General features: G+C 38.4%; 1 protein-coding gene across 1 annotated transcript in view; it reads right to left on the bottom strand.

The window, feature by feature from the left end:
- Positions 1 to 25730, bottom strand: part of ppargc1b (peroxisome proliferator-activated receptor gamma, coactivator 1 beta) — a 100126-nt gene that overhangs the window by 9673 nt on the left and 64723 nt on the right. The window contains exons 3-8 of the mRNA XM_032554759.1: positions 19777 to 19977; positions 9455 to 9580; positions 5819 to 6869; positions 5230 to 5275; positions 2607 to 2671; positions 157 to 802 (exon numbers count right to left, since the gene is read on the bottom strand). Of these exons, the coding sequence (XP_032410650.1) occupies positions 157 to 802; positions 2607 to 2671; positions 5230 to 5275; positions 5819 to 6869; positions 9455 to 9580; positions 19777 to 19977 (2135 nt within the window). The remainder of the gene's footprint in view (positions 1 to 156; positions 803 to 2606; positions 2672 to 5229; positions 5276 to 5818; positions 6870 to 9454; positions 9581 to 19776; positions 19978 to 25730) is intronic.

Below are 25730 nucleotides of genomic sequence, written 5' to 3'. Positions count from 1 at the left end.
AAAGTGTTTGTGTATGCTGGGTTTGGTGATGGTGGTGTACTGCATATGATAATCAAAATACCCTAATAACCTTTGCGTCTGTGCAAAAAAGTGAAGATTTTGTTTTTTGAATCTAGTCCCTTGAAATGTTTCTCTTTATTCTGAAGTCTGTCTCACCTGGAGTCTGTCTTGCTGGAGGGAGAGTCAGGACACATGTGAAGGATGGGTGAGGGAGAGCGAGACGCCGACGAGCGCTCCGCCTCTTCCTCAGAAACTGGAGGCGTTGCAGCAATTGACTGGCAGTCTGATGGCGGTGATGATAATAACACCATTGTCGTCTGCTGCTCCTGCGTTTCTACCACTTCTGTCATCACAAGACGCTCCTCTTCGCACTCTTGGACCTTTTCATCTAAAACCTGATTATCCACCACACTGGATGATTGGGTGCCATCTCCCTCACTGCCCCCCTGGGTCTGGAGTATGGCGCCAAGCATGGCAGCGCTACGCTTGCGGCTCTCCCCGAGACTAAGTGCGCAGTAGTCGTGGTCACCGAAGGTGCGCTGGGTGTCACCCTCTCCCGCCTGACCCATGCGCCGCAGCTGGGCATAAAGCTCTGTCTGCTCTGGAAGCTTCCTCTGGTGGTGGGAGCGACTCAGCCAGGTTGAGCCCTTTGCGGTAACGTTGGTGTTAGTATTTGAAGCTGGGTGGACAGACTCACTGCCACCTCCACCATCACTGCTGCTGCAGCACTTTCCTCCGTCTGTCGGTTTAAAGAGCTCATCCTCCACAGATTTATGAGGTGGAGTGGTTGGAGGGGTGAGACCTGAGTGAAAAGGAAAGATATACAGTTTAAATGTTGGTTGGTTCCTCTAAGACACTGACTTGCACATAACCCAAATCTTTTTATATTTACAAAATACTTAATGGCGCATTTGGCAAAAATGCATGAAAAATGTTTAAAATAAATATCTCTGATTGCAACACCATAATGTCATAATGAAACAATTGGAAAAAAAATCAACAATTCATTATTTAAATCAATTCAGAAAGTAAAAATCCTACTGGTAACCCTAACAATTTCTAAAAACTAAATGTGCCTGAAGTTTTGTAATTAATATTTATGGGTCGCTAATTCATTGAGCTCTGAATTAGTTCACCCATTATTTGCTGTTTCCATTTGATTTTATAGAGAAGACCTATTTTTCTTAGCTACTCTTCAACATCGGAAAGAGAAGAGAATATGCCGTTCTCAGCAAGTACTGTAGATATGTGGTGGCTTGTGTTGCTACCACACAGTGAGAAGGGATGTGAAACAACTCTCCAAAGATCACAGTAGATCTGTGCTGGTAGTTTTACTTTTGTTTGGGGAACCTTGTCTCCATAATGATCATTCAAAACCCATTTCACAAAATGCTTCAATGCAGCACTAAGGAAACAATTATCAATGAGAAATGTACGATGGTGAGTTATGCACTTTAAAAGAATTGACTGTTAATAAATAACATACGGGAAGACAGAGACGGAGTGTTGATCTTGATCCCGCATTTTGTTCAGTAGTTCTGTGCTGGTAGTTTTATTTTTGAAAACCAACAGTAGATGTTGCTGCTTGGTCTTGGCTCCAGATTTATGATGGGAATGTTTTCTAACAGAGGTTACTATCTACAGTGCATGCCAAGTGAGAAGCATGCCAGCAAACAAATACTTTTTTTTCTTCCTTTCATCACAAATGATAAACTTGTGGAATTTGCTCAATACTACTGAGTGCATTGGTCAGATGAGACTAAGATTATACTTTTATCAGGGCAGATTTAGCCTGAAACAACCCTGAATGATGAACATGTTGTCCACTGTAAAGTATGGTTGATGGTCAGCGGTGCTGTTGGGCTGTTTTTCTTCTCAAAGGCTCCACTAGCTCAGTAGTTCCCAAAATGTTCCACTCCCTTCCACCCAAATAAAAGTAGGAAATAACCCTGAATATTGGTTGCTTACACAAGACAATTAAATAAGAGCATAATGAGAACGCAAACACCAGAAACAAAAACAATACTGGATTTACCTGTCGTGTAATCTCTTCTTACATTTACAGTAAAAATATGCTTTTTACCATTAGAATTTTTGTGAATTAGTTTAATTATTAAAGAATCTCAAGACCCAAAAATTGTTGATTCATGACCCAATGTGGGGGCCTGATCCAACTTTGGGAACCCCTAATATCACATTGAATCTTGGACTCTTATTTTGAGTGTTTCAGCAGGTCCTTTGACTTAAATCCTAACTTGTGACTCTGGATGGACAAGAAATTGTTCAAAGAGGAATATGTGGTCCAGTCTTAGAAGAATAAGTGTTGCCTTTTTAGCAAAAAGGGGTTGTAGCATTATCAGCCAGGGTGCCAGAAAATACAGTACGTGCATAAGTCACATGGATTATTTGATCAAGTATATTCAAGTAAATGCTTCATTATTCTTTCAGATCCATTGAAGCATCCAAACCTCTAGAAACAACCCCTCTGTGACTCACAGTCACCTATTAACTCCATCACAAACCATTTTGTTTTAGATCTGTAACCAGCCGACAGCGACATGAGTAGTTGGACAACAAATAAGCCATTGAGGCTGAGATGAGATTACCTGCTGTTCCACACAGATCCACACTGAGCGTCTGCTCATAAGGCCTGGTGCTGAACTGGGGCTCTCTGGTGAAGAGACAGATCAAAGCAGAGAATTTTCAGCTCGCTCTGTCATGTCTGAATATGTTGCAGGCTTAAAACAGAAAACACCAATCCCTCAATAGGTTCCGAGTCTCAGCTTTTTGCCTCTTTAAATATAACAGAACAGTTTAGGCTGATGTCTGCTGAATTTGAATTATTTGCCTTTGTGTGAACAGTACTGGCACTTTGCTGCGCATCTCATTTCTTATCAACACAGCCATATGTGCAATACTGTCCCCACTGTTTTTCTTCCTCCTGCTGTTGGTGGCTGTCAGTTTCTGTTGCTCTGGTTGCAATGAAAGGAAGTGGGTGTGAAGACTGGATTGGCTTCAGGCAGGGAGATCAATTACCCTCCACAGAAAACACCAAATATAGGAAAAAGTTTTTTTTTCTTCTCTTTTGATGTCCTTTCGAGTGATTTGTTTAGAAGATGGATGGATTCTTGCTGAGGAAAAGGTTCAGGGTTTAAGACCAAAAGTGTAAATAAAATGTACAGTTTCTGATGTAAATTTTGTATCAAATAGCAAATCAGAAAGAACTGCTTAGGTCAAAGTGAATGACTATATTAGGGTTGAGGATTTTATTAAATCTGAGCTGAATCTGTGACTTAATTTTCTTTTAGCCCTGTGAGAATAATCGAACGACAAGGACAGATATAGCAGTGACTTACTGCATAAAGATAAATGGCAAACAAAAACAAAAATAAGGACATGCCTGCAAACCATGCAAACAGATATTAATGAAAAAAATCATTATTACTCTAAGTTAGCAACAAGCTTGGAGCTGTCTTTGATTTGAGTCCTGTTTCAACTCAGAACTGATGACGTGAAGCACATCTAAGGACAGTGCTTCCAGTTTTGTTTGTTATGCCCCTAGTCCTGCGTTATGCTAATTACTCATTTATGAAGAGCCTTTCTCAACAATACCCGATAATTAAGAGTTGCATTATATTTCTGAGGCTGTTTAAGGAATGGGATTTAACACTGTAATTTATGTTAGAAAGCTTAATATAATTTCAGGATCAGTGGAACCTGCTCCATATTCCACTAAATATGTGGAATATATTCCACTGAATATATTCCACTGAATAATAATCTAATAATACAGTATTAGATTAAATTAACTCCATTTGTTGGTTCCGGTTTTCAGTAAATAAGATATCAGGAAGAAAAACCACATAGGAAAAGATCCGCAAAAGTCTCAAGACTACATGAGACCAGAAAGTGCTTTGATTTTTTTTTTTTCCTTTTTGCAAAATTTGAAAAGTCAATCTTTGAAAACCAGTGTAGATAGGTCAGTTTTGTTTGATTTTGTACAAAATTTACCTTTATAGTCAAATCTAGGAAGAAACCCGGAATTTCAACTTGATTGAAATTGGTAGTGGTACCAATTGAGAATTGAGAGTGGTAAGCATATTGCTTACCACTCTCATGGGACACCAAGGTTTTAAGAATTGACACTTTCATTAAACCATTAAAATTTTGAGTGCTGAAAGAAGTCTTGGTAATGAGATTCCAGCACTGCAACTCCATCAACTGTGGCTGTGCACTGCCAGCCTGCTGACTGAAACAAGGCTTCCACACTTTTCCCTTGGTTACAAAATAGAAAAATTAGCTGTTCGGAAGTAAAATGGGTTGCAAAAAACAGCCAATATGTGAGAACTAAAATAGCTAGCAAGCTATGTTAGCAAGCTAATAGCGGCAGTACAGCAGCTAATTGTGGGCTGAAGAGTCAATTGAAAACTACTACTAAATTAATATTTGTTTATATTTTTGCTGAAGTGTATATTAGAATTAACAATCAATATCCTATATAACTTTGGCACTAATAGAGAAATTTTCACCTTTAAAAATTCAATGAAGAATACTGGCAGAAATATTAGTCAATATTTCACTAGGTTTGGAAATTATTTGCATCTAATAGACAACACAGATTCCAGTGAATTTTTTACTGGAAATCCATATTTTGAAGGGGTGTACTTTTTTTTTACTCTGAGTGTATGCTGTGTTTGTGTCTATGTAAGAGAAAGTTCTTATTCTTCCACCAAACTCTACACATAAAACACCCCTGGAAGATAAAGCTATACAATATACTCTAGAAGCATAATTTTAATATCAATGTGTGTAATATTACAACTGCAAAGGACTGGTTGGATTTTATGTTTCAAGTATCATGCATGCAAATTCTGCATGCATGATACTTGGGAGTAGTTCTTTTGGTCTTTAGTCCTTCACTGTTCTTGACGTCTACACTTGACGTGTAAGATGCTTCACAGAGTGAAGACCAACATGATAGTCAAGAATAAGATTTTTTTTTTTTACAGAAATTAATATCTTCATCACAATATTCTGCAATAACAACTTAATTACATGTTTTCCTGATAGCTCCAAACTGAGACGTATTTTATCTTTCAACCCAGGTACTTTCTAGAATGTGGACCATTTACTGTTTGTGGACCATTTAGCAAGCCTGCAGGACTGTTTGGACGAAAAGCACCTGAAGTCAATGATGCAAAACAGCAGGTACTTTTCACAGATACTTACCCTGTGGACTTTGGGTTGAGAGGCAGACAGAGACAGGCTCGCTTTTCTGAAATCAGAATAAGACCTCAGTTAGAACAGGGTGACAGTTACTACTGCTCACCTGTAAATATAAGGAGAAATACTTTTAGTCACTATTTTAAGCGGGAATGACCGAATAAATGGCCCACAGTATAAACAATAGCAAACGACAGCAATTTAGCAACATGAATAAATAGTGAGATACTTTTTAAATTTTTAACAAGTAAAGCAAAATGTTTGTAAAAAAGTTAAAATTCAACAACATAAATTCAGTCATTTTTGTAGGGTCACTGCTCTCTGCCTACTATAAAAGTTGACAATAGCTAGTTGACTTCAGCTCAGGTTTTCATGTGTTTGTCAATGTTATCATGAATGCACCAAGAGAAGGAAAATCTCATCAGAAAATCTTATTTTATTAATCAAAATATTATTTTTTCATCTCAAAGCATCAAATAAGAAAATATTTTTCCCTTTAAAAAATTATTGCTCCAAATTTAATATTGCTTAGAGTGAACTTGGCTATAAAGTGAGCGGTGCAGGCGCAGCCATTGTGTGTGTTTGGTGATCTAACCATGGCAGCAGGATTTGGTCAGCCCAGAGGGATTGCTGCCATCATTAGATGTCAGTTTTTCTGGCTGCGCCTCCGTCGTTGTTCCCCCTCCAGCCTGGGTGGGCAGGAGTCTGTCCATGTGATTCTCATCCTTTTCCTTCCCTTCTTCCTCCTTCGCTCGTGTAGGCCGCAACCTTTTGGCAAAGCGGCTGGGAAAGGATGCCAGGCGTCTGGAGCGGCGAACAGAGAAGGAACCGCTGGTTTCTGCCGACTCTTCCAGGTTCTGCTGCAGCTCGGAGGAAGAGTTTCTCCTCTCCAGTGAGGAAGAGTCTTTCCAAAACTCTGGGTTAGGGTGAATGGAGCTGAAGGACTGGGCTGGGGGGTATTTATTAGCTGGGGCAGAAGGAGCAGAGGCCGTGCCCCTGCTGGGACTGTGTGAGTGAGCGTAAGGTGGGCTGTGCAGTCTGTAAGGCTTGCTCACATCAAAGGAGCTGCTCTGCTGCAAGAGCTCACGGAGAAGGGAGTTGACCTTCATCTCCCTCCGTCTGGCGAAGGGAAGCCTTCTGGGGGCACTGCTGCTCGTCCCATTCAAGCTCCCGCTAGTAACAGGAGCACTAACTAGTACAACTCTGCTGTGAGAGTTTGTGTTGGCTGGGCGGGGCACGTCGGGTTTGGTCCGCTGCCTCGAAAGGTCCCTGTCTTTGCGGTCCCAACCCTGCTGCTTGCGCATGGGCAGGCAGTATGTGTGCATGTACGTGATCAGCTCAACAACGGACTGCAGTTCTTTCTCCGAGCTGAACTGAGGCGCAGCAGGCTCTGCAGGGCCAGCGGCTACTGCCACTGCGCCCTCGACCTCACTACTGGAAGACTCTTCTTCTTCCTCCTCCCCTTCCTCTTCTTCATCCTCCTCCGACTCACTGTCCTCGTCCTCCTCTTCATCCTCGCCCTCGTCAGTGTCGTGAACCGGAGCGTCCTCAGTGTCCTGCGCCGTGGTGAGGTGGCGGTGGAGTTCGGTGCACAGGCGACTCGTGGGACGCACTGCTCGGGGCTTCCGCTCTAAAGGGATTTCGCTCTGGGGGAGACAAAGAGAATATTTAGGAACCAAACATGAAAATGCCTTGGGCAATTATTTAAATATAAAATGACAAGAGATTTCTATCTCAAGTAAATAAGATTAGATTTGTCATCAAACAGACAATAACCATTGTATGACATTATGCTAAACATATGTGAGTTATATTGTATTGTGGAGTTTGCTTTGAAATACTCAATTTTGACATGAAGTTTGGGTGTATTTTAAATGTATTTTGGTTGTATTTTCCCAGGAAGCCTTGGGCTATAGTCCACTTCCTGCTTTGTGAGTAGTCTGTGGTCTACTTGGTTTGCATTTTGATTTATCTTCAACCAAACCGAGACCTAAGTTTTTAGATGGAACATAGTTCACTTTTTCAGTCTGCATCAGAGTTCGATTGCACATTTACATCACCCCAGGCAAACCGAACTTTCTGTGCAAACGCAATGTAGTTCAATTAAAGCAGAACAAAGTGCTTAAAGAAAAACAGAAAAAAAAGAACTGTATTTTCAATTTCCTGCCTTGGATACATGATCATGGAGCACACAGCAGTAAATTTTCCTTCCGACTTCGGGATGATTCAGTCTGCAGCTGCAATAAAATGGCTGATCTGTATTACTCAGACAGATAAAGAATAGAGTGAGCGAATGTGATTCACTGTTGCCCTTCTGCCCTGTCAGTCAATACTTCCACCATCTGCCATCAACGGTGACTTTAAGAAGACCATGTGACAGACACAGGCCAGGCTCTTCCTGAGCTTCCTCCTGCAGCGGTTCTATATGCTCCTTACTTAGGCAACAACCTGCGCGAAGGCTTCCCGTTCCCTATGCTCGTACAAGATAAATGACCAGTGTTGTAATCAATGACCACTTGAAGCACAATGCTAGCAGCCATCCAATTACTGCTAAGTCATACAGCAGTAGCCATTGTAGATGTCCTCTCATCCCCAACACTACATTTATCACAAGTAGCAGCTGAAGGTCTCTGCAAGCTTGACGGCTCAGGGTTTTTATTCTAAAATGAAATATCTATCACTGGGAAAATAAAAACTGTCACCATACGGGATGTACTGCTGCTGCATTCTGGACAGCTTTGATATTGTTTCCCATTTTTGTAAACATAATGGAGTATCTGAGAGCTGTCAGGAGACGCATTAAAGCCTCCATGTATGCTGACGAGACTGGATTGTCCTGAAGCCTCTTTTTATTTACAGTCTGACTGGATTTATTTGATCATTTCTTTTTCCATGTTTGTGTTGCTTAAACTCTCCAGTAGAAGACAATTTAAGAAACGATGTTCGGTTCTGTTGATGTTAAAAAAAACACACTACTCACCATATTTTTCAAGACAGATACTAAACTGCTAGGACGTTCTGTAAATACTTCAAGAAAAGTCTGATTTTTCCAGCCTGATTTTAATGATGCTTCTAAAGCTAATTACCAAACTAAAGCACTAACTTCTGTTTATATAGAGCGACATACAAACAAGAAACAAATGTAATGAATCCATGGTGGCAAAAAGAGAACAGCCACTTTGGACTGAGGTTCTCAAGATTTGCTATAACTGCTCCAAGTCTAAAACACAGCTATGCAGGAAAATTTGCGCAGCCTAACAATTATTTTGGTACATACATTCCTTTAATATTTATATGTACAAGACGGAGAGAGATACATTGTTATCAGATTGCATGGTTAAGAGTAGTTTGCACTTCCGCTGGAAATGGTCAAAATGGGTGAGGTGTTTTCATTACTGAGTCAAATAGAACGCAGCATGAAAACACTTAAGCAATAAAACGTAACATCTAAAGCAGCATCACTAACAAGCATCTGTTTTGTTTGTATGACTCTACACTTCATTGTGAAACTTTTGTTTCAAAGCACAAACAAAAACATTTGCTGGGTCTTTATCCTTACTGACTAACTCATAAAGAAGTGGAGAAAATGTAGTTAAACTCATCAGGCTGCCAGAGATCGTACAATAAAATCTGTTTCTGGATGCTACTCAGCACACAAAATCCTGAAAATTGTTCCATCTGTTTCCGCTGACTGTCATGCACGAGAAACTTTTATTTCTGAAATTTGTATCTGGTTTTATATCTTAGCAAGTGATGACACAAGTAGTTTTCCATCTCTAACCCTCATTGAGCAACGTTTTTGCTAGAAATATTTAAGCCTCACAAATGACCAAAAACAATCCAATACAGATTTAAGTTCAGAATCATTTCTGTGCATTAAAGACTAGGCAAAACAAATTAATGCAGACACATGTAAAAACACAACTCCTGCAGTTGCAGTGATGCTGACTGCAAACACTACATATAGCTGTAAATTACTTTTGCCTCAACTCGCCACCCTGAGAGGAAGTGATTGGAAAAATCCAATTTCGTTATCTCACCAGCTTTAAGAGAACACAGAATGAGGCATCATGCAGCAAATAGTGAAATGTGCGTCTGTGTTTTTGCTTCTGTTCTACCTCAGACTCCTGGAAAGTGGGTATTTTTACTAAAGTATATACTAATGATAGAGTTTTTTATATGTATGAGATCATATTGTCCTGTCACTTATTCACAGTAATTCGCACCTCACCTTAGTCAGAGGTCTGACTGTCCGTAGGCGCAGACTTCTGTTGCTGTAGCGATGGCTTTGGACTCCATCTTTATGCACATCGATGCCGGTTGGAACATTGGGAGGAGTCAACAACAACTTCTTCAGCTGCATAAAAAAATACATATGGTATCAGGACATTCTCTTGGTATTTAGTAAGTAGAATACCTTTAATAGTTATTAATTTAGTTCATATAGTAAAACTCAGATGTTATAAAGATTCATTACACACAGGAATATATACTAGGCATGGTAAATTAGATGATTATGGTTGATGGCTAGAGTCATTGCTTTATCAATGTGTGACATGGCACAACTGCAAAGCACTGCTTAGAAGCAATATTTTGTAGTATGCTATATAATAACAGACTTTGGTTTCCCTAGATGCCCACACTAAATGTATATTTTTACCAGGCAAGGTAGTAAAGCTTGCAAAAAATGGATAGGAACCTTTTGAAGAAAGAAAATATGTGGCGTAATCATATTGTCATTGTGATACTCAGCAATAGTGTCACATATACAAAATTTCCCTGATATTGTGAAGCCCTTCTGTCCAGTAGTTTTTTTTTTCCATTGGCCAAGATGTGCTGCTTTTGCTAATGCTTCATGCCAGTTCAACTGTACAAATCTACAGCAAACTCTTAAATCCCACTGCTGCTTGTTCATGTTTTTCTACCAGTTTTTCATTCCTCTCAACTTTCCATGAGATGCAACAAAATGTGAAAAGTAAACTTCCTTAGCATTGGCCTTTTGTGACTTGACCTCCATGGGAGGGTGTCAGTGATCATGTCCTGGACGTCTTTCAAGTCAATAGTCTTTACTATGATTGCATAGGGCATAACATTATCATAAAATCACATTTTTGCATAATTTTTTTCTATATTGGTATTATATACTTAATTCCTGAGAAGTTGATGATTTATACACTGCCTGGCCAAAAAAAAAGTCGCCACCTGGATTTAACTAAGCAAATAGGTACAAGCCTCCTATTGGATAAGTACTGCATAGGCGATTATCTTTCAGCTGGCAACAAGTTATTTAACCCCAGCTGATGCAATGAGTAACTCCTCATTTCTTAAACAACCATGGCAAAAGACACATCCTGTGGTCGTGGAAAAGACGTTAGTCTGTTTAAGAAGGGTCAAATCATTGGCATGCATCAAGCAGAGAAAACATCTAAGGAGATTGCAGAAACTACTAGAATTGGGTTAAGAACTGTCCAACGCATCATTAAAAACTGGAAGGATGGTGGGGAACCATCGTCTTCCAGGAAGAAATGTGGTCGGAAAAAAATCCTGAATGATCGTGATCGGCGATTACTTAAACGTTTGGTCAAATCAAATCGAAGAAAAACAACAGCAGAACTCAGGAGTATGTTTAATTGTGAACGCAAAAGCATTTCCACACGCACAATGCGAAGGGAACTCAAGGGGTTGGGATTGAACAGCTGTGCAGCTGTAAGAAAACCTCTAATCAGTAAGGCTAACCAGAAAAAAAGGCTTCAGTTTGCTAGGGAGAATAAAGATTGGACTCTGGAGGAATGGAAGAGGGTCCTGTGGTCTGATGAGTCCAGATTTACCCTGTTCCAGAGTGATGGGCGCATCAGGGTAAGAAGAGAGGCAGGTGAAGTGATGCACCCATCATGCCTAGTGCCTACTGTACAAGCCTGTGGGGGCAGTGCTATGATCTGGGGTTGCTGCAGTTGGTCAGGTCTAGGTTCAGCAACATTGTGTGCCCAAAGAATGAGGTCAGCTGACTACCTGAATATACTGAATGACCAGGTTATTCCATCAATGGATTTTGTCTTCCCAAATGGAACGGGCATATTCCAAGATGACAATGCCAGGATTCACCGGGCTCACATTGTGAAAGAGTGGTTCAGGGAGCATGAGACATCTTTTTCACACATGGATTGGCCACCACAGAGTCCAGGCCTTAACCCCATTGAGAATCTTTGGGATGTGCTGGAGAAGGCTTTGCGCAGTGGTCAGACTCTCCCATCATCAATACAAGATCTTGGTGAAAGATTAATGCAACACTGGATGGAAATAAATCTTGTGACACTGCAGAAGCTTATTGAAACAATGCCACAGCGAATGCGGGCTGTAATCAAAGCTAAAGGCGGTCCAACAAAATATTAGAGAGTGTGACCATTTTTTGGTGGCGACTTTTTTTTTGGCCAGGCAGTGTATGACACCCCTCTGTGTGTTGTGATGCAATATATTAGTGTACAATAAATATTTTTGAAGACATTCTAATTTATTGAGCTGCACCTGTTTGGATTATCAGATGGAAACACATTAAGGCAAAATCATTAGGATGCAAATATAGTGAATAAATATGTGATAACATACTTTAAATAGTAGGGTTAGGGTTAGTAAATAGAACAGGAGGAGAAAAAACCATTCACATTGACATGAAAGCATTCAACATTCAGTTCTTTTGGCCTTTCACTGCACTTTCTAATCTATATTCTGTCAGTGGTTAATGCTCTGCAGATGGATGTTTGTATAAAGGAATAATGTGTAGAAAAGGTCATGATACTGTACATTTATCATACCACTAAAGCTGACAGCTACATGGCACATTCACATTTCCTATTAAAGAGCCAGATCCAGCTGTTCTTTTCTACATAATAATACGGCGTGACCAATGCCCCTCTTTCTCCCTCAGCCTCCCTTTCTCAGACTCCTGATCTTCCATCATCCCTCCATCATTTTCTACCTGTTCAACATTTTCTTGTTGGATTTATATATATAATCTTGTTTTTTTTTTCTCTGATTTCTTTGTGACTCCTTTCTAAATCAACCTGTGTGATCCTTACATATTTTATCTTAACTTCTAAACTGTCATATCAACTCTGCCCTCTTTTCTAACATCCTTTCCTCCTGCTCCCATCCTTTTGTTGTTCAAACACAAAGCCCAAGTTAAGGCATAAAGCATAGGAAACCTCTCCTTAGACCTTCCCTGGGTATTACCTTTGAAATGGATATTAACACAACCGCTTCTCTTTCTCCAACTATCCTTTCATTACTTTTTTTCCATCTGTGTACTCATCCGTTCAATCCTGAGCGTAGCTTCATGGCAGCCCTATCAGCTGATATAAATCAGCTTAGGAAGAAAATCCCCCTCTAAGCTTTGCAGCCTTTGCTCTAAAAGATGATGCAGAAAATACAGAAATGATAGAAATGAGGATTCAAAGGGACCCATTATAAAGACGGTCGACCTAAAGTGGGGGGCAATTCAGCAATATTGGGGGTCTGAATCACTTGGGAGATGGTTGTGGCAATTTATATAGATGTATCAAAGCAGTCAAGCATCACTTTTGATGCTGTTGTTCTCAGAAATTATGGAATAGTGTTACTTGTATGCCTTCCTTAAAGCTAATAATGTTATGAAGGAAGATTCTTTACTTTTTTTGTAGCAATTTAAAGAATTTGCATAAACAGGTGAGCTGAGTATATTGTAAAGAACAATAGAAAAATGTTTAGCCTTTAGCTTTATAAAAACAGTAAAGAAAAAAATACAACATATCTGGCTGTAAATATAGCCAGAGTACTGCATCAGGAGGCAATACATACTACTGCATTTTCAGAATTGTATTTGTTAGAAAGTATGAAGACCTTGGATTTTGTTTCCTTGAACTTCACAATAATAGCTGCTTTTTACACAAAGCCATAGCAAATACAACAATTTTGTCATGGCTGAAATGTGACAAAATGACTGCAAGGGACATTAACATGGCACTGAATTATTGTTAGTACTCTATAATCAAATCATGTCATTGCATTCTGTTTATTTACTAAAACGTTTTTATGATTAAACACTTTACTTTAGTTTGACGTGTAGTGTTGATATATTGGTCTATTCCCTATTATTGAAATGTTCTTTAAATGTCCTTTTAAAGGTTTCTGTATGGTCAGAGACCACAATAATTTTCTTAGGTAGGGAAGAGGCTTGAATATCTAGAACAACAGCTTGATATGTTTTATACTTAATAAACAACAATTCATTTGTGAAAAGAAATAAACACAAAAATACTAATAATAGTAACATTTGTTTTTGGGGGGTCTTAATTTACTTATTAAACGTTTTTGAATAATCAGTTGCTGTAATTTAGACAGTTATCAATGGCATTAGCACTATGTTACAGATTAGCCAGCTATATTTAATAAAATGAGATAGATGGATCTGAGAAGAGCTGGTAGTCATGAATCATACTGAGTAAATAGTACATAAATTTAATTTATCTAGCACCTTTCTCAGACAGCAGTCACTAAAAAAAATGTAATTATAGCTTTTTATGGTAACATCTTTATGAGAAAGTAATTTGAAACATTATTGGTAGAACTACTTTTAAAGGGATTGGGTTTAAAAGTGCACCAAAATTTGACATATTTATATTAGCAGTTTATGCTGTAAAACTGCTGAGCCATGAGTCAAGGTATAAACAACTTTCATCACTGTTATAGTACTATAATGCTTTAATGAATACAACATCACCACCCGACAGCGCTGGCTGCCACCAAAGAATACTATCTGGGTCAATTGACTGAAATGGGACGATTGCCTGTGCCGCTAATGGGGCTACTGTGGCCCTTTGTCTGAGAGCCAACTTGGCTTAGAGTGTGTGATGATGCTCCTCTGAGAGTCCCATTGAGGAAACTGAAGAGTAGACTGAAGGTTTGAGTCTGTGTGAAACGTTGCAAACTCTTCGACAGCATGGGGGCCTCCCTAACAGTATAGCCCACTCTTCTACTCTACTCTGCTTTGGATACTTTCCAGAACTGCGCTGGCATCATCAATAGAGGCCTTGTTTTACGGTGGAACACACACATGCACGAAAAGTGGAAGTGGAATTGCAAACCCAGGTGATGAAAGAAACATACAGTACAGACCAAAAGTTTGGACACACCTTTTAATTAAATGAGTTTCCTTTATTTTCATGACTATTGACATTGTAGATTCACACTGAAGGCATCAAAACTATGAATAACACATGTGGAAATATGCACTAAACAAAAAAGTGTAAAACAACTGAAAATACCCCTTATATTCTAGTTTCTTCAAAGTAGCAACCTTTTGCTGTGATTACTGCTTTGCACACACTCTGCATTTTCTTGATGAGCTTCAAGAGGTAGTCACCTGAAATGGTTTTCACTTCATAGGTGTGCCCTGTCAGGTTAATAAGTGGGATTTCTTGCCTTATAAATAGTCATGAAAATAAAGAAAACCCATTGAATTAGAAAGGTGTGTCCAAACTTTTGGTCTGTACTGTACAAAGGGAATCACACACGCATATGAACAGATTGTATGGAATGCAATCTGGCAGAAAACCAACACCAAAGGAAAAAGATAATATGCTTCCTCAGAACAACTTTTTTTAATCAAAATAATCTTTTGATAGCATACAACTTCTTAATCACTTACTCAAATAAGATGGATAGGAATACACACATTTGATAAATAAATGTTTGTCCAAACACAAACTCTGATTAGATGTTTGATCTTTGTAAAAGTTAAAAAAAAAAACCGAAGTAACCATGCAATTTTTAAAAATTTATTTTCATGTATTTGTTGCTAGTCCCTGAAGAATTTCAATAAGAAATGATTCTGGCTTAAAATAATGTCTCATTCAACCCATTCAGTGTAGTCTATTCCAAGCCAACAAATATAAGATCCTGGAAAAGCCAAGTCAATTCTTAAAACAAACAAAGTTTTGCATTTTAGGTACATGTCAGTAAATTTACAATGTAAGAAAACATATTCTGTTTATATTGATGATTAAGGCTTATGGCTAGCTGTTCTGGATTTGGATTATGGCTAAAAAACCCTAGAACTTTGTTCCTTAGAAAACTTAAATATTACATTACAGCAATATACATAATGTTTATTACAAAAAAATGTTTAAAAATTGTCCACGTACTTTGCAGTGTATTGTGCACTAAATACTTGGTTGGGACTCATTTTAATTTAATCACTGCATCAGTGCAGTGTGGGTGGAGGTGACCAGCCTCTGACTCTGCTGAGATGTTACAGAAGCATTGTTGGTACAGGTTAATGTCATCCCATTCCTAAATGGGTTTTACATAGGTTGTATGTGCACAATTTTCAACTTTTTCATTCCACTCAACTTTACATTAAAAAGTTGAATACAGTGGACAGTCAGTTTCTTTAACAATAATAATAATTTTTTGCCTTCATTCTATGTTGGGGCTGTTGATTGTCAATAGTCTTCACAATGTTTGTGTAGGCAAAAGTTTGTCCAGAACATTATATAAATCATATATTTAATGGTCTTTAAAATATTCAAACCTTCTAAGAGATGCTTGAGAAACACCAATCTGTGTACAACAATATAGCTGTATTACTTTTTCAATTAAATTACTTAAATAAATTAACTTTCTCAGTGATGTTTTTTTCTCTTTGGAGATACAAAATAGTACAAAATGTTTACTATATTCTTCTTTATCATTTTCAAAGTCCATAAAAACTTTTATGTGCAATTATGAATAAAATGTGTGCAGTTATTCCAGAATAATTACACTTAGAGCATTAAAAGCACAGACAGCAAGCAGACAGGCAAAGAAGCACTAGAAGGTTCAGTGAGGCCATCTGCAGAGCCAGCACTTAACAGTAGAGGGCAGCGCCACACTCGGACCTGAGCACATGAGTGACAATAAACATGTGACAGTAAACCACTCAACTGAAGGAAGGAGGGGATGAATTACACACACACGGATCCACACACATCTGGCAGCTTCAGTTGAGTAAAGGCCTAATGTTATTACAGCAGGCTTTTCTGTGTGAGTGGATGTGAATGTCAGGTTGCTATATTTGCCACTGATAGTGCACTCAGTGGAAACAGAGTCGGGATTCAGGATGATATGATTTATATTTAGTACAGCGAAATATCCTGCTTTTTTCCAGGGGTGCTGAACGTCACGGCTGGATTTGCATCAGGGATTTTTGAGACACTGCACTCTGAACAGACGCACCACAAACCTCTTTGAAGGGTTGAGGAATGATAGGAAAACTTGCTTGAGCAGCTCAAACTAAGTTACGAAAAGTGTGAAGTTTACCAGTCTTTCTGCATGTAAATGATACGATTTCAGGCAAAGAAATTCCTAGAAGCGATGGGTCTTAACTGGCTCGTCACAAAATGCTTGCCTGCAGGTACAAGAAAAAGTTACGCCTGTGGCAAACTGATTCAGAGTCAGGGTAGGAGCAGAAACTCTGCAGAAGAGTTTGTGGAGAGGACTAAGTGTGTATGAGAGTTATCTGTTACCATGAAAAAGAAACAGAGCCAAGCTGTCAGAGTTGAATCCATAGGGAGAGAATAGGTTTTTACAGATCTGTGTTTTGAGTGCATAAGTAGGGCAATGTTGAGGGCTAGGTGCTGGATAAGTTATGGTGAATGAACTTTAAAAGAAAGGGATGTGAAGAAAGTGCAAAATTTGTACAAGATCATAGAGTTCACATCAACATATAAGGTATAAATGGAGAAAACATGTAAAGTGATTCCTCTTGGAACCCGAATGAGCTTCTGGTTTGACCCTTGTTGTCTTTCTGTTGCTCCATAAGTCTGGAAACAGAGACATGGGTAACTCAGTAACAGCCTACTTCGACACTCGTTTAGACACACATCAATTGATAACTGATGGATACATCACTGTCTGTGCTTTTTCTAACTGTGGGATTTCAAGGATAAACGAGGACAATTGTGGGTTTTTTTTTTCCATACACAACAGAAGTGTGACCTCTCTGTACTGCTGACATTTTATTTAGATTAAAACAATACCTTCATGGCATTTATCAGACTGTTGCAGCAGTCACCTCTGTGCCCTGATGTTTTGCTGAATGTCTTTGCTTTGCCAGCTTAGAAAGTCCACACAGTAATTGTTATTGCTGCCAGGCCTGACTTTTTGGAAATGTCTTTCACTGACACTATAATGACAGGCAGTTGAGTTCAGATGTTTACATATATATATACATATTTTTAATGGGAATGAATGTCATATTAGGCCTCAATTTAAAAAACTATTTTTTAAATTACAATTTTACATCGTAGAGGTACATCAAAATATTTTAAAATAGTTCTGCACAGAACATTTGTGTCCAAGTTTATATCTTAGAGGAAAAAGTTTATAGGTAGTGTACTGTGTAAGATTATTATGCCATTCACTCCTTTATTATGTATATACACTTAAGGATCTTTTCTGTTTTGACAACTTATTAATTGCATTAGGAGAGGAGATGTCACAATGTAAGAGAAAAAAGTTTTTAGAGAAAATAATAGCAGAATTTTGCCTACTTTTATATTAGTGATAAATATTTGACTGTGTTGGAAATGTGGGATACACCATCTATACAGGCAGCAAAACAGTGCTACAGCATGAAGCTGCCACTACCATGCATTGTAATTGAATACCCTCAAATAAACTGAACATCTTCAAATAAAAGTCATACAAATTGCAGTTAAGCTTAATTGCTTCAGTTTTGGAGCAGGAGCTTCTTCTTTAGTTTCACACTCAGTCCACAGAGTAAAACTTTACTTTCTGCTTCTCTATTTTCAGATTTTCCAACAATGTGGCTGCCAATCACAAATTTGTTTGTATATACTCTCCTTTAGCCCTGTTGAACTTTCACCTGCTCTTCCCTATGGTGCTAGTGATTATTTGTAATTATTGGTTCACCATCTTTTAAGTGCACTTTAAGATGGATGGAGGCTAATTAACAAAAACAAGTAGTGCACAGGCCTTTTTTCTGCAACAAAAAAACACAACACTGTGAAACAGAACAGGAAAGAATATAAGACCCAAACCGACAAACATTTTTTGCTTTGCTCTTTTGGACTGAATTATAAATGAACCCATTCAATATAAAAGAGGTTCTTGAATCTTTCCTGCAGAGGAAATTTACGCTGCAGGTATTCAGCCATCCAACTTGACTCGTGACTACCAAACAATGGCATCTTTGTTGACAGGCACTTACTCAGAGGACCTTAGACGCAGACCCTTATGCTGTGAAATTTAAGTCAAATTAAGGACGCAGGGTGGATTCAACTTGGCAAGTGCAATAAGGTCATATTACAGCGCTAATCATAAGTCGTTTGTGGCAGTGAAATAGCTTCCTGCTTTAATTAGGCTTCAGAGCTGGGTACAGAGCTGCATTCTTCTGACAGCTGAGCCAACACAAAAGAAAATGGGCCACAATATTCCCTGTAAAGGGATACAACAATTTGTTGCTCCTGTATGATAGGATGGGGGGGGTGCTCAGGTGCAGGCTGATAACAGGGAGAAGCCAGAGCGAAGAGAGGAAAACACGGTTTGTTCCCAGAAATGTGGTTCAGGGAATGATGAAGGGAGGCATGCAGCAACACAGTGTGAAAAGAGAAAAGAGGGCTTGAAAATAGGCAATCACACAAGCATTTATATTAGTGTGCTAACAAGCAGGTGTGATTGTTACCCAATCCAAAAATGTTCTGATCGTCAATGGCAATCCTTAATTCCTCAACAGGGATATTTTATCACACTTTTTGCTGAGATATCTTATCCTCTAACATTTCTTATGCTTCTACAGTCTTTACTCAGTAACATACAGCTGAATCCTAACTTAGAATTAACTTAGAATATCTTTGAAAAAGTTAGTTTATCTCAATTAAATCCAAAAAGTTAAACTGACATGTAAATTCAGTACATGTCACCCTGTTGTACTTCAATATTTGTTTCTGTTAATTTTGATGATTAATTAACAGATTAAAGCATGCAGCCTCTTTCTCTGAAAACTTTCTCCCTTTTCCTTGAAGAGACACGTGGGTCTTGAAACTACAGCAGCCCACGTTCACTGAACAGGACCGGATGAAAGGTTACTTTGTGCCTTGCGCGGCTCTTTCTTTGGGGGAGTTAAAGGCAGACTTTGAACCTCGCAGGCCAACTTGAGGGGAACATCAAGGTGCGGCGCGCGATGAAGATTAGAATGCCGGTGAGAAAGAAAGTGGGGGAGCATGGGAAAGGAGAGGCACGTCGCAGAGCGGTTGAGGAGGGGATAGATGGCGTTTGAAGCCCGAATTAAAGGACCCACTCTGACAGATGTCGCTTTCAGGGCTTCAGGGGACTTTTAATTTTCAGATCTTTGTAAACAGAACCAGGAGGTAGCATTAATGTTCTCAAGCAGGCACTCAAAGGTGTGCTGTAAACTCAGGAAGATGAAAGTGGATGTTCATAACTGATGTTTTTGTTCATAACATTGTTATCAAAATGTATCCAAAATGAATATGACTTTAAGTTAACAGATGTTCTTACAAGAGATAGGTCCTCTGTCTCGGCCCCCAGTGACTGACTGAAGTCCTCGGCACTCAGAGGAAGACTCCTCTCATCTTCTTCCTCTTGACTGGGCTCTTCCTCCAGAGTTGGAAAGACAGAGAGCCCGCCCACCTCAGCATCCACCATGCCATCCAAACTGTCTGTCAGAGCAGCCAGTAGTGCCGCATTCTCCTCTTCTATCTGCGAACACAGAGAAAAAAAAGGTGAGAAAAGAAAATACAACAAAGCAATACAGAAAAAGACTGGATTGAATTCTTGGAAATGTTTCTTAAATAGTTGTGGAGATGCAACAATCAACCAGTCAGTCAAAAAACTGGCAAATAGTCCCTTATTTGGTCCTAATGGTGAATTTTATTCCCTCTCCTTTCATTACTCATTCAATGTCTTCTGTTCACAATCACAATGTTCGGCCTTAGTTCGCCCAAAACTCCTTGGGGGAGATTACAGAATTAATGTGTGTGCATTTAAAACTGAGAATATCACTGGGACTTATCTGAGGACTAAAAAGGATAGTTAGTTGTGCTTCTCAACTAAACGCCTCCTTTGAGAAGATATTCTTATTATTTATCATGAATGCAGGATGCATAATTTCTTCCAAACTGATGCATTTTCTGTCTATAAATTTATCACCACCTCTTATTCTTCGTCAATTAAAGCAATGAATCAAATGTTTCTAATGTTAAAATGAACTGTTTTAAAACAATTTTTACTTTGTAAGAGAGCAACAAAATTAGTTGTTGTACTAAAGATGTTATTTGTAAACATGATTGCCTAAAATATTTTTGAACAATTTGCATTAGACTGTTACTGAAATAATCTTAATGGTCAACTTGGAAGTAATTAGGCTTGGATGACAAACCAGATCTGAATCTGAATTGACCAATTTGGATTTCCGCCTAGAAAAAGAGGCATGCAGCATCTTGTTTTCCTACATTATCCCTATGTGGAGTCACCATGACTAAGCAGATTAGCGTGTATCTCCTCTGGCTTGGTGCAGTAACTTCCAATGACAGTTATACAACGGAAACACTAAAAACAGACAATGCTAGCACTTTTTTCACAGATTTTCTCTATATACGTTGGTGATCTAGAGATCTGACTCCACCACTTTGTCTGATAAACTCAAAATGGGTATTTCACTCTCAAGAGCAAAAGGGTAGAAAAGGTTTAAAGCTTGGAGTTTAGTCTCTAAGCAGAACAGAATCAAGTTTCAGCAAGAATTTTCAGCATTTGGATGAAAATTGCTTTCACATCTCACTCCACCCTGCAATCATCACCCATGAAGCATCCACAACATAGCAAACATTTTGACCATGAAGTCATAAAGAGGGACAGAAAATAGCAATCCTTTGAAGGATTTATATACATCAACCACATTTTGAGACTGAAAATGAACTTTTGTTTTTTACATGCAGACAACATTTAACTGTTGACTAAATCCTGTTTCTTCAGTCAGCCTTCTCTAAGCACTAATCAGTTTGGGTTAATAGTTTCTCTGATTTCTGACATTTATAAAGAATAATATCAGTCTGGCTATCTTGAGAAAAACACAGTTCTGCTAAAACAGGATTTTTATTCCTTTTAATTCATCATTACTGGTGTGGCTCAGTTTGAACTCTTGCTCATCTGTTTTGCGTTTCCTGCGGCAGGGACTATTTTTGTTTTTCCTATAGTTTTCAAACATGAAGAAAATAGTGAAAGTAGCAGAAAAGATTTCAGTTTGAACATTTGTTTGCTTTTTAAATCCCAGCACCCCAGCACAAAGAGGCTGTTTACCGATGAGGAGTTGCCATCTTGCTGAGAGCTGCGTCTGGAGGAGAGGTGATAGCATGGCTAGCCTACAGGAAGCCACTAACTTTTATCATCCAGCTTAATATGTCCCTCACTGCCAAAGTATTTATCATAAAATGTATTCATTGTCTCAGGCTGGCTGCCGCTCTACCTATGTGCCAGAAGCTACTTTTCAGAATTTGGAAAAGGAAGAAATACTTTAAAATGTCATAATAAAGCAAGAAATCAAACAATAATTGTCTTGGGAGTTACTATACTGTATATCACAATTATTTGTTTGGTTATTTGTTATGGTTAGTAAATTTAATTATACAATGACATTTTTTTTACTTTAATGTGACTAAAAGCTCTTCAAACTTATATAACTCCCAGTGACACACTTACCGCAGCCCCAAACTGTCCCTATTACTATAAAACTATGCAACTTATACATTAAGTTGATTAGATTGCTTAAAAACTTCCAATTATTCAGATATAACTGGGGATATAAAAATGTTGTAAGACATGGCCTACTCTTCAAAAGACAAAAAGACAAGAGGACATGTCAGATGTTTGAGGATCTTTGTAAGTCAAGAAATGACTCATTTCTACAGTCAGAGCAATAATTTAGAAGTTGAAAACAACAGGAACAAGTTTACCGTTCCATCACACAAAGTGAGAAAGATGTTAAAGGAGGTGAAAAAAATCTCCATCAGAAACAGTAAAAAGTATTTATTCCCTACCACTGCAAATCATAACCATGTGAACAATTGCAAAAAGCTACTGGGACTTTGCATATGGCCAGATGAGGATAAATTATATAGAAAATCACCTCATGCCTGCTAGTAAGTACAGTGGAGGATGTGTGATGCTGTGGGTGTGCTTTTCTTCAAAAGGCCCAGAGAACCTTGGCATCATGACAGAAAAAATAGCAAAAATGGTTTTTGGCACTGGAGAGATTTCTTTATTAATATATTTAATCCAAATAAAGGTTTATACAAAAAAACATAGAAAACATCTTATTTATGTATGTGATAAATTAGATGTATAGACAAGCATCTATATTGCTACAGTTTAAAAACAAATGATGAGTTATAATTGCTCTAACCTTTAGAAACAATCTCTTTGATTTAGTCTCCAAGGTTATATTGAGTCTTCCCACGGAAATGCGATCAATAACTTTCAACATGGGATTAAATTCCAATATGCTGCTATAAAGAAATCAACTGACAGGAAGCAGAGGCATAAAAGATACACTGACAATAGCTTCATTTGTGTCCTTATCACTGTATTCAGAGATAATTAAATGATGCCTGACTGTCTGCAAAGTTGTATCAGTCTGACATACTATGCGGCCAAAATGTGATGTTGCAAAGGAGGAAAGGGGGCGTATAAGCACAGAGGTACAAAATACTGGGCTTGAACGGTGCAAATTTAAAGTGTAAAAAGACAAAATCAGAGAAATGAGCAAATGAGATATGAAATATAAAAACAAAAGATTAATTAATAAAAGGAAAGCAATGGCAGATAAATAAATAAATAGAAATTCGTGTATAAAGACATTTTCATATTAGATTAGGCAAAGTGAAACCAGGAACCTGCGTAATGAAATTATGCATTAAAGAAATCGACACTAAGTTAAAAGTCATATGAAAGGTTATTAACTTCACATTTTTAACAAAAGATTCAACAAACAAAATGAGATGAGGAAAATAAAATATTAATGCAAAATGTGGACTTTTGTTTTTAAAAAGGTCAGACTTTACTATGAAGACCTGTTTTGTGTCTGCAATGAATAGGCACTAGCTTGGTGTCAGCTAAAATTAATCAAAGTAGTGATAAAGACTGAGGCACTCAGAGACGAACAGCAAAGACAGACAGTAACTGTTTACTTTACCAGCATTCCCATCATGCCTTGCCTGTCTTCATTTAGGCAACACTCTGCGCTGCATCACAGGATCAGAGCAATTTCCACCTGCAGGGCTGGATTACATGACCCACAATCTGCACCAAAATGCTATGTTATTTCTCAGTTGTTCCTTTTTATTCGCAAAGTGCACTCGATTTATCCTTTGTAATGAGACCACAACACCTCGCCTGGTCAATAATGAAGTATTGGTTTTTAGATATGGGAAAATCAAGATGGGGATTCTCCGAATTCCTGGAGGAAGGGCCCCAGGAAACTGAAGCCTGAAGGTTGTCGCCGGCCCCTTGCAGAAGCACTCGGCCAGTTCAAACTGATGGACTGCCTCCATTATCATGTTACACAGTGTAAATGGGAATCAGTTTTGTTGGCAGTGCCCTCTGAGGCCTGCTGCATGTCTGAATCTCAGAACAAGGATCAAGTGAAAAGTTGGGATCATGCACGTGTCAACAAACCGAAATGCTCTGGCGACTGCACAAGTTGTACTGGAGGTCAAGAACACAGTACGCAATGTTTAAGTGAAGTAGCATAATAAAGTATTTGATTTAGTTAATTAAATTACAGGATTAGCAAGGAATAAAAAGTATAAACCACACCAATTTTCTCAAAAATTCAATTTCTTATAAAGCCATTAACCTGAAATTCACAAGACATGATGGGATTACCCAGGTAATAAGAAATGGACACGTGAAGAAAAGAAGCTGCAAAAAGGCAGAGAACGCCATAAAACTCACTGAAATCTATTAGAAAGAAATCCCAACCGCTTCAATGCAAATTAATAGTAACTGATTTGATACTAATTTGTGGCCTATAAAAAGCTTTCCTATTACCAGGGTATTGCACAAGAGTCATCTCACAATGGGTAAAAAGAAAGGAAGGGCTCTCTCAACCTTGTTGCTGCAAAACGTAGCGATTGCTTTGGTTGTTCACCTTTTTCTAAACTTCTCAATGTTCCTGTGAGAATCTCCTAGGTCATAATGAAGAAAGATATTTCACCATAAAAGTCAAAAGAATAATAATAAGAGTCGGTGAATCATAGAGAGGTTCCAAGAGACATGAAATTAGCAGGGTTTTCTGTGATAACACTGCAATACCACTTCTGAACGATAAGCACACAGAAACTAATTTGCTACAGGAAGAATTAACACACCAATGTTATATTGGAAGAATATAGTCCGACCAGGCAATATGTAAAATTCAAAAAAGTGAGTTTTGTAGGTGGGAGCATCGTGCTTTGGGGATACCTTTCAGTAAATGGCACTTGATGAAAATGTGAAGTGTCAGGATCTGTGTTTTTCTGTGTTTATTTAGAGTTTTCTGTGTCCTTACGTCTCTTCGTTGTCCTGTCCTCCCCTTGATTGTTCCCAGGTGTGTCTCGTTCTGTCATTACCCTCCCATGTATTTAACTCCACCTGTGTTCCTTGTTCCTCGTCGGGTCCTCGTCGAATGTGTGTTCTCTCTTCCGAGTTTCTGTTTTGTTTAGCGGTTGCTACCGGCGTCGAGCCCTGGCTTCAGCTCGGCCGTGCGGCCCGTTCCTAGAGTGTGTTTACCCTTCATTAAAAACATCATATTCATCTTACCTGGGTCTACAGCGTCTGCCTCACCAACCCTCACCACACCGCATGACATGAAGATTTAATGAAGGTGGACTTTTAATCAAGATAATGATCCCAAAGACACAGAGAAGCAACTCTAAGTCGGCTTCAAAGAAAATAAAGCTGACAGAGTGGTCCAATCAATCACCTGACATGAATACAATTGAAAATCAATGCAAAGAACTAGAGATCACTCTATGAAATAAGTCCTGAGACTAGACTGTCGACACAGGAAATCTCTTTCAGTTAAGTATTTAATCTACTTTAGAAAGCATGTTCAAAATTTATTCATTGTGCTATAACCTTTATTATATATAACCTCAGTTTAGAATAAATTGCTTTTATTTATTTTTATCCATGGATTACTTGGATTATTACCAACATTTGGTGTGAATCTTATTTCAATACAACCATTCCAAATTTCTTGAGAAAAGAATTCACTATGTGTTTTACAATTTTTCCCCCTGCTACCTATTTGAAAAAATACAACTTCTAAATGTATTTATTAGGAAACAAAATAAAATGTACGACAGTAGTTTCGATGCAGAATATAAAAGTTTTCACCCTGAACAGGACTGCAAAAATAAAGATGCAGGACTGTTGTGCCTTTCAACATGCCCTCATTTAACAGAAGGAAATTAATT

The sequence above is a fragment of the Xiphophorus hellerii genome, chromosome 23, assembly GCF_003331165.1.
Source record: "Xiphophorus hellerii strain 12219 chromosome 23, Xiphophorus_hellerii-4.1, whole genome shotgun sequence".
NCBI classification, from domain to species: Eukaryota; Metazoa; Chordata; class Actinopteri; order Cyprinodontiformes; family Poeciliidae; genus Xiphophorus; species Xiphophorus hellerii.
The sequence above is the reverse complement of the archived record's forward strand: the minus strand, read 5'-3'. Positions and strand labels throughout refer to the sequence as shown.